Source organism: Lytechinus variegatus, chromosome 7, assembly GCF_018143015.1.
Source record: "Lytechinus variegatus isolate NC3 chromosome 7, Lvar_3.0, whole genome shotgun sequence".
NCBI lineage: Eukaryota > Metazoa > Echinodermata > Echinoidea > Temnopleuroida > Toxopneustidae > Lytechinus > Lytechinus variegatus.
The window spans coordinates 11,089,106-11,099,475 of record NC_054746.1 but is presented as its reverse complement, the minus strand read 5'-3'; the positions used below and the strand labels follow the sequence as shown (position 1 = coordinate 11,099,475).

Below are 10,370 nucleotides of genomic sequence, written 5' to 3'. Positions count from 1 at the left end.
AGAACAGTTTTATTAGTATGCAAATGAGGGGACTGGTGACGTCATCCACTCACTATTTCTTTTGTACTGTATTATGTGAAATAAGAAATTTCTAATTTTCTCCTCATTGTCAAGTGAAACAACAATTAATTCCTCCCTGAATATGTGTAGTTAGCATCGTTTAATGCTGGTTCAGTCAAGTTGGTCCTCATTTTCAAATCTGAAAAAAATGAAAAATTGTATAATTCAAACAATAAAAAAAAACAAAAGAAATAGTGAGTGAAGGACATCATTGATTGTCTAATTTGCATGTCACTGCATTGGGCATATCACTGTTTTGTGAAAAAATAAGCGAAACTTAAAAATGTCATAAGTTTCTTATCTTACATCGGATTTTGATGAAATTTTCAGCGCTATGCTAGTTTGACTTTTCTCTATTTATTCAAATCAATATTTTCTGGGGTGGACTTGACCTTGAAAACAGAGGTGAAGAACTTTTTTTTTTGCTAGTCAATTTTTTTAGGGTAGGAAATATCCTTAATTTGTGGTTGAAAACCTTTTTTTTTTGGGCTTGTCAAAATTTTCCTCCGAAAAAATTGCCCCCCTTTTGGAAAATCCTCGATCCGCCCCTGGGAAAATCGACAAGATTCATCTCGCATTTAGGAAGAGGAATAGGAAGATCATCATTTTTATATGATGACAAAATGTCTTTAGAATGTTCCGGTCCTAGGTAAAAATAATAATAAAATATATCAGCTCGCTCTTCGCGCTCGCATCATTTATTAAGTGCGATCCACACCCGCTTCACAATTTTCCTACACAGTGCTTGAAATAATGCCTAAATTGACATTTTTCAGATCGGAATATCAAATATTTTCAGCTCACATTTCGCGCTCGCATTGTTGATTTTCATGATAAAACAAAAATGTATTCAGAATGCTCAGATTCTTTCTAACTATAAGAAAGCACATGTTCGTTGAGACACGCAGCTTGTCCTTAATGCAAAACGTGCTGAATTATCCATTTCAAATCAGTATATATCAGGGTTTCGCGCTATCATTATTAATGTAGAAAGGTACCAAATTATCCATCCTTTTTCATGATTTAAAAAACATGAACAGAATGTCCCGTTTTTAGGTCTGAAATCTCTTTTTTTTCCCGTTCAAGATTACAAAAAGTGCTAAGAATGTCAATTTTTAGGTCGTAATGTCAAAATATTTCAGCTCACGCTTCGCGCTCGCATTATTTACTCGTTGAAATACATGATCTTCTAAATGGCTAACTGGAAATAGCCCTTAACAGGTCCCTTTTAGATCAGGTCAAAATGCATATTAAAAAATTTCTGCTCGCGCTCGCAGTAATTATCTTGTTACATGCAGGATCACAAACATTGCCCAGAATGTTCAATTTTCTGAGTTTTCTTTTCTGGACAAAAAAAAAATATATGAAATTTCCAAAAATTATAGCTCGCGCTTCGTGCTCGCACTATCTAAATAGGGCATATGAGTTTATTACATATTAGAGTTATGTTGTGTTGTAAGAATAAATCTAAGAAATAACTTTCAGGACTACCTCTTCAAAGAAACATACAAAAAAACTTTGAGTGGCCGATTGGGGAAAATGAATATGGGTGAAAAAATTCGCCCCTCCCCCTATTGGCGGAAGCTGGATCCGTCCCTGATCTGGTCTGCACCTTTAAAGGTGCAAAGTTGTTTTTCTTAGTGCGTATGGTGAAGGGGCTGCGGAGCAAATTTGAAAGTGGGGACGGGGAAAAAGAAAAATTCTTCTTTTGAAAAAGGCTTTAGAAAAATTACAAAAAGAGCATACTACCCCTCTCGAAATGACAGAATGCATGCATGAATTTTCATATATCAGGAAACGTTATTCTCATGGAATCAGGGGCGGCGAAACATACATTCGTTGGGGTGGGGGCAAATCAATAAAAGGACACTAATATGTCAAGGGGCATTTTTTTGTTCCCGGGGCACTGTAAGTTGGGAGAACAAATGCCGACATGGGCATTCGTGTTGAATAGAATATACCTAATCATAATATGTTTCTATGTACTGTATAGGTGCCATTTCAGGGGCGAAAAAAAAAGAAAACGAAAAGAGGGCAATATTTAAAATATGAAATACATTACAAATAAAAGAGAATTAACTTCAGAAATGAAAATGCGCAGTTTGAAAAAAAGTGTTACCTCACAAATGGTACACTTCATTAAAAAAAATCCTATGGGAAATTATGGAGGAAAGTGTCCCTTGCCCCCGTTTCGGTTCTGCTACCCAAGCAGAAAGGAAAGGGTCTACACCTTATATCAATATAGTCTGAATTTTTTAAACAAACTAGTAAAGAATCGGGGCAAGCGAGGGCATGTTTAAATGGGGCACAGCTAGGGCAATTGATCAGAGTTGAAAAGGGGCACACGTATACTGCGCAGAAGAGAAATTCATTATGAAAAAAGGTAAATAAATAAACACGTTTTGATAGGGACAAATGCTTGCAGAAAGAAACTGAACGATAAATCAGACTGAACGGGCATGCATGAAAAGAGCAGTTTAAAAATCGATTTATCTGATATGAGAATGGGCAATTACAAGAATGCAAAAGGCCACTGGTCGTTTACTCATAAAACGGGCCCAGTTCGAAAGGGCATTTTGAAAATGTTTTCAAAGGGGCTTTTTTCTTTGGTAAAAGGGGTTTTGCTACAAAATGTGGGATTGCATATACGCATATATCTTTTACATTCCGGTATATTTTTGTCCCTCGCTTGTTGAATTCGCAGTGATTTCTTACGTACAGCACACAAATTCAAACGTTATTTCATGATCAAAAAGAATATGTCAAAGAAAATAGTAGGATCTAAATGTTCAATCATCATTTCTGCCAAATTTTAAGCCCACATTTGCACTAAACTTGGGACTTAACTTGAAAAAATATTGATTTTTCACTATAAGGCAAAATCCCGCTGCAAAATTGGGCCAATATTTAAATATCTACACATAGATATAATTTCATTCTTGAAAATTTTGAGATGTTTGTCATGTTTACACAACCTCCTGCTCCTGCCCCCGATTTACGCTTGTGACCAAATTCCATGACAAAACTTCATCGAATATTTTTATGTTTTATTTCATTTTACTGTCTTGATTGTACACACACACACACAAAAAAAACAATATAGAGAGCTATCTACGCCCCGACCCCATCTCGCTTTGAAATTGTCACCTATTTTTCATGAGGGTTTACGTGCATGTATGCATGTGTACGCAGTGCCTTTAGTATCTTTCCATGACAGGATAATGATGTAACAGTTGATTTTACGATTTTACGCAATACCCGATGGACGAGTCTACTTAAATTATAGGGTCCACAAAATCAAACTATAAATTACTAAAAGATATAATGCTCATAATCTTAAAAAATAATGATTCAGTGTAAAATAATTGGCAAATAATATTCTTCGAACAATAATTTGAATTAATTCTATCATCATAAGAATTATATATTTGAAATGCATGAAATAAATATCCCTAATTGTGCAGTAGAACGCGCTCAATAGCCTTATTTGTTGCTATCGAAAATCACTATCGTATCGAAGGTGTGGTTCTTGTGGAGATCGAGAAGACGTTGCAATTTTGCTCAAAATGGGGGGATCTGTGTCAAGATCAGATTTTGCATGGGTTTATACCGATGAACCACATTTCACAAGAAGGAAAGAAATGCTGAGTAAGTATTGGAAATTATATTTTGATCCTTTAAATTGTCGGGATTGAGCTGAAGTGGAGTTGAGCGGGACTTGATCCTGCTTGTTCCAGTCCCACGTATTGCTTTCTACGCAGGCTGAGTAACGTCGGATTCATTAACTTAGATCTAGTTACACTACACTAACTCGGTAACTGATAAAAGTTTACTGTTAATTTTAGTCTAAGTTAGCAAATAGAAAAAGAAATAGTCTGGCACCAAATTCACCCACAAGTCAGACGAAAATAGTCATATCTTAGCAGGCCCCAAGTCCAAGATTTTTTGTTCACAATCGATCACACAATAGCACAAACAAGTGAAGTTCCTCATCTTGTTTAACAAGTCACAAGATGATGATTTGTTTTACTTTAGTTTTAGTAAAACTCGTGTCTACCATCACACACACAGTGCAGGGATTTTTTGACGAGAAAGGCCCAGCTTTGAAAGGGTGCATTTTGTACTTATCTTTTGTCATTTTTGAAGCCGTTAGTCACACTGTGTGAAATTGTCACAATTTTTGTGCAGATTTTAAAAATCTTGTTGAATGTTGTATTGCAGAGTACCGTTTGTGGTTATATGTTGCATGTCTTTTTATAAATATTAAATAATCAAATTAATTTTGGAGAATTCTTCCAATTTTGGCTGACAGCTGAAACAAGCATTGCACAGCACAGTGACATATTTTTTGGACAGTTTTGCTTTGGGCTTTGGCTTATATTGTGGAGCAGTGGGGGAAGGGTATTAGAAATCATTCTAATGCTCAATCCTAATTCCTATAGATTTTTCATGATCAATGCCAATGATAGTATAGTTGGTGATTGTATTACCGACCAGCGTGGTATTGAACACGCGCATTGTACATGTCAGAAAATGATTTTGTACGCAGCATTGTTTGTACGTTCAAAACTTTGCAACATCCGTCCAAACAGAACTTGAATAGAATTTAGAAAGATGATAAAAAATAGTCAAAAACACATTTTCAAAGTCATAGTATTCGAAAAATAATAAAATATGGAAATATGGAAATGATCTTGTTGTATTCTCAAATTTTCCCATAGAAAATACATGTTCAGTATATGATACCTTTTTCGAGTGACCAAAATATTTCAAAATATTCCAAAATATTGTAAAAATAGAAAAACGATCAGCAAAATTTTTCCATACCGGTATTTATATTTTGTAGGTAATTGTGTATTTATGGTGAAAGTTTTGTGAATTTTATGAAAATGATGTGTTTGATATGATTGAATTCATGAAAAGTGTTCAGTAATATGATCCACTACCATATAGCCAGAAAGACTCCCAACCAAGATTCCAACAGTGTATTTGTTTTTTGACTCGGAAGATTGATGGATGATGAGCTCAAGAATGAATTAGATGATGATTCATAGCTTAGATGATGCTAGTATTATTGATTTATTATAATTATTCATTGTATAAAATTTCTCTTTCAGAAAAATATCCCGAGATCAAGAGGCTTATGGGTTATGACACTAACATTGCGAACATCATGCTTGCCATGGTCCTGGTTCAAGTAATCACATCTTACCTCCTCCGCAACGAATCGTGGATGACCATTGTCATCGTAGGCTACTGCTTTGGAGGGGTGGTCAATCATTCCATGACCCTAGCACTTCACGAGGTTGGTCATAACTTGGCCTATGGGCATGCAAGACCAATGTGGAACAGGATAATAGGATTCATTGGTAATCTGGTGATTGGAGTACCTGTTTCGATTTCTTTCAAAAGATACCACCAGGATCATCATAAGTATCAGGTAAAGATTTGTTGAATTATTAAATTAAAAAAAAATTCTTTTAGCAGGATGACTCTATTGGTACTTCATACACATTATCCTTCGAGGCCCAGCAGCATTAATACAAATTCGACATTCATGAAAGGTAATGATACAAGTTCTATAAGATGGGTATTTACTTTTTTACTCTCTCTTGAACTGCTGAAAGTAGCAGATGGCCAAATCGGACACCCCCCTCCATGACAAAAAGAAATTTGGAATACAATGTTCTTGTATAGATTGTTTGAATATTCTTCTGCACGAATCTTCAACCCTGAAGGAGGCAGAGTTTTCCTGAAGAAAAATATTTCCTATACCTCAAGTGTGAATCTGGTACATCCAAGTATTCTTTTATATTTTGTAGATATGTTGTCAGTCTGTTTCTTTGTTTATACACGTTTTTTTTTCTCTCTCTCTTGGATGGAGTTTAGGAGGGTAATCAATTATTGCTCCATTTGTGGTGTGTATAGACAAACCTTATTGTTTCAGTATTTAGATATTATATTCACCATTCAATTGATGGTTTATTATTGTTTTTGTATAGGGTGAAGACACTTTGGATCCCGATATTCCATCAGAATGGGAAGGTATTCTCTTCCGAAAGCCATTCACTAAAGCTATCTGGATGCTCCTACAACCAGCTTTCTATGCCTTTAGACCATTTATCAAGAGACCTAAGGTAATTATATCATACAAATAACACACAGAATAGAGGGCATTCACTTCTCTGAGTGCTACACCATCAGAGCTCTGAAGACACTTACAAAAGAAGAAACTAAAAGCAAAAATCTATCCATATCAGTTGAAAATATGATTTTTGGTAATGTTGGATTGTTTTATCAAGTCTTTGAGCATATTTGGCATATTATGTTGATGTTATGTTCAAATAACCTAAAACCAGTTAAAAGTGATGAGTTGGGTAAATAGACCCAAATACATTCACTGAAAGACGTTGATACACGTAAAAATAATTATTGTGGTTGTGGAGTATGCAATCAACAGGTAATATTATTGAGTGCATTTTACTATGTACAGTTAAGTTGTATTCTGTGTTTAATTAATATATTATGTTCTATTGAATATTTTGCTAGGTCCCCAGCAAGCTTGAGGTCATCAACCTGATAGTCCAGCTGGTCTTCAATGCAGCCATCATCTACTTCTTCAGCCTGAAGGCTTACATCTATCTCATCCTGGGGTCCATCTTGACCATGGGACTTCATCCTCTAGCTGGTCACTTCATCTCGGAGCATTACCTCTACGAGGAAGGACACGAGACATACTCGTACTACGGGCCTTTCAATTACATTGCCTTCAATGTAGGATACCATATGGAGCACCATGACTTCCCAAACATCCCTGGTTACAAACTTCCTCTGGTGAGTTTACTTACACTCCTTGAATTGCACTGTTGCTTCCATTTGTCTGTACAGACAGATTTGCATCAATGCAGTGGGGGCATTCTCAACACAAGATGGATAGTGCTCGTGCCTTTTCATGGACATTCAAAATGGTCCTTAATCAAATAAATGTCTTTGGATCTCAGAGTACCCTGAACAAGTCTATTGGCTTGTTTTCCTACCCAAAATAATACCTGAAATATTTCATGATAGGGTTGAAGAGTATACCCTTTCCTCTGATTTTGGCAAGTTTGATTGTATGATTGCATCATTGTACATTTTCACATGAAAACTACCATTTCCAAGTGCTTTTGTGTATGAGCATGTTCACCTTGTAATAGCAGTGCCCCCCAAAAAGGGCAAGTTCATTAAAGTTAAAATAATTGAAGTTGTGTTTACACCAATGTCTTTACTATTTAATCTATCTCGCTTGGCAAATGATAGTGGATTAAGAGTGAATTTGGATTGTACTATTTGTTTGAGGAAACATGTTTCGATATTAACAATAAAAGTTTTTTTAATGTCTTTTCTCTCCATGTGTACACAGATCAGAAAGATCGCCCCAGAGTACTACGATCCTCTTCCAACTCACGAATCCTTTGCAAAAGTCGTTTGGGACTTTGTCATGAGCCCCAAGATCGGACCGTATGCTCGCGTGAAGCGACCCAACTCGATTGACCCCAGGTCCATTGACCCCTGGGATATGCCTCATTGATGTACCTGTTTGTGATTGTTTGTTGGGTGTGTCTTTCTGCAATTGTATCGCTAGATTTCTACATAATTCATAGATAATTTTGTATATAGAATGATCAGGGTTGATCAAGTCGGGTGCTGAATCAAGTGTATGATTCCTTTAAATCCAATCCAATAAACTCTTTAATTCATAAATGAGCATATTGAGGCACTTCAAGAAGCCTCCATCCCAAATCAAGCATAATTCCCAAACTCAAGCAAAAGTGCTTTGATTGAAAATGCGAATTTGTAGTTGATCTGTTTACTTATGCATGAATCCGGGCATTATGCTAGATTTGCGATTTGATCACAAGTTTCTTGCAGTGCTCGATAAGTTTGGAATATTTATTTGCAAAAATACTGATGTTGACATGAAGAAGAAAAAAACAACGGGATAGTTCGTGAAACCATACAACTCTCTTTGCACTCTCAATTATTTAAACAGTTCATGAAACTGAGTATTGTAGATTATTTACATTGACTACATGTAAGTAGAAAGTGAATAGAGGTGACTCTACATGTACATGTAAATTCTCTTGGGTCCAAACGAATTGTTCAACTTTGGCCAAAATTTGTCTAAGAACACGTAAATAAGGCATGTTTTCATAATCTAGTCTGAAGTAATGTTTAGAATAAGGTGATATTTAGATTTATGGGAGGTCAGCTTTTGCAGAATCTGTGTCTGATGTCAAATTTTCTATAAAACTTGAATTATCTGGTTTTGTATTCTTTATAGATTTTAAGCTTTAAAATGCATTGTGAAAGCAGTGTGAATAGTCTTGGGTTAGGATCTTATTTCATTTTGTATTTTCCTCATTTTAAACATTAATTTAGGGCAACTATCTCTTTTTTTATTAATCAGAGAAGTAAAAACCAATTACTTGTAGATCAAGTGAATACAAACCTCATTTCATTGTCCTTTTTACTGTGTGGTCATCATTGTACATGTATATGGATGTATTGTTGAAACAGTACTACTTTTCAGACACCCCCCCAAAATAAAAAGGACCTCGCATTTGAGTGAGGTAAAGTATGATCAGTTAACATGAAAAATATATGTATAATTAAGATCAAGATCAATTTAAATCAAGATGTTGGGAGTTCTCATATTCATTGTTTGAGACGAGTATATATTTTTTTCAATGAGAAGATGGAATTTTCCCCATAGAATGGGGAATTGTGCTCTCTAATGTGTGGAATACGAGATGGCTCTAATTGCTCAGGTTAAGAACTGTGCTCATGAATAGTATTGTTATTGCATAATTCAAAGTCTGGTGCATTTTCATAATAGGTTTAAACTAGAGGCTTGAGACCCTGGGAGCATTTCATGGAAAGTTAGGTCAATGATTTACACCAATAGATATTACTAGCTACCACAAAGTTCTTGCATGTGATTGGCTGAAGGTGAATTAGGCTGTGAAAATCACTGGCAGTTCTTTTAATGAAATGCTCCCCAGAAAGGTAAATAAGCAGGAATTTTGAGGCGTCATGAATCTTCTCAAATGATTAATTAGCTTTTTAGTTTTTCCTTTTGTACATTTTCTTTGTGTACTTTCTTTGTCTTTCACATTGTGCCTATTGACACCATCTTCTGCGGGGGGGGGGGGGGGGGGGGGGGGGGTGGGGTGAATTGGATTTTCATAAAGTTTAAAGGCACTGAAAATCATTTATATCTTTAACTACATGTTTGATGATCTTGTGTGTTTGGTGTTTAAAGGAGGGGGTTATGGAAAATTCTTGACAAAAGCCCAATGGAAATACTTGTATTGTAGTCTATACATTTTAATTTTACTATGTTGCTACATTTTATTAATGAATTGTAGTTTGTCATGTTTCAGTATGCATATTTATTGACTACTTGATTTACTTTTTTCTTTTCATAATTCCATCATATTGTGAATATGAATCATGCTACAGCCAGACATGAATGTTATTCAGTTCTGAGAGAATATTAACAGGAGAGCTGGCACAATTAAACATGAATAAATATGAATCGTCAAGTCTTCTTAATAAATCAAGGCTTTTATATAATCTTGTTTTTATTTTTAATGTCCAGGGGCCCATAACACAAAGCTTAGCAGTGATCGCGGAACATTTTTCCATGATTGATTGCATTTCCTACAATGTACAATCAATCGTGAAGAATCAAGCATACAATTAGTCGATAACCTTTGTGTTATGGGACCTAGGTTGGTCTCTCATCCTTGAGATGTAGATTCTGTCAAACATGTTATTTTCCATTCATTCTTATGAAAAAAATTGTGAGGGGATGGGGATCCTCTTCCATAACAATCTTCCACACTTTTCACCAAAAGGGTTGGAAAATCTGCAGCATTTAATGTTTGCTTTTGAATTGAAAGGAGAATTATCCCCCTGACTTAAAGTTGGTTTGATAAAAACAGAAAAACTAGAGAAAACTATTGAAGGTTTGAATATCTGTCAAAGAATAAAAAAGTTATGCTGTATTTGACTTTTGATTTTGTGACGTCAGACGAGCTCCTCCATAATGAAGTGTGAAATCAATTTAACAATACCATCTTCTGAAACAAAAACTTATTTCATTTGTGCATAGAATATATCATTAGCAATATTCATTTCATGCCTCGTGTAAAAAAATATCTTAAATCATTTTCAATTTAAAAAAGTTGTATTAGTCTGGAATTGCTCATATATTTGAGACCACAAATTAATTGACACGTTTTCATCAAATCTTCAAAATTTTT

General features: G+C 35.1%; 1 protein-coding gene across 1 annotated transcript; it reads left to right on the top strand.

Annotated features, from left to right (window-relative positions):
- The first annotated feature begins 3,545 nt into the window (after nt 1-3,545).
- LOC121418433 (sphingolipid delta(4)-desaturase DES1-like) lies at nt 3,546-8,411 on the top strand. The gene is made up of 5 exons (XM_041612309.1): nt 3,546-3,708; nt 5,178-5,500; nt 6,063-6,197; nt 6,610-6,894; nt 7,463-8,411. Exons 1-5 carry the CDS (start codon nt 3,627-3,629, stop codon nt 7,628-7,630), a joined length of 993 nt encoding a protein of 330 aa, XP_041468243.1. The 5' UTR covers nt 3,546-3,626; the 3' UTR covers nt 7,631-8,411.
- The last annotated feature ends 1,959 nt before the right edge of the window (nt 8,412-10,370 follow it).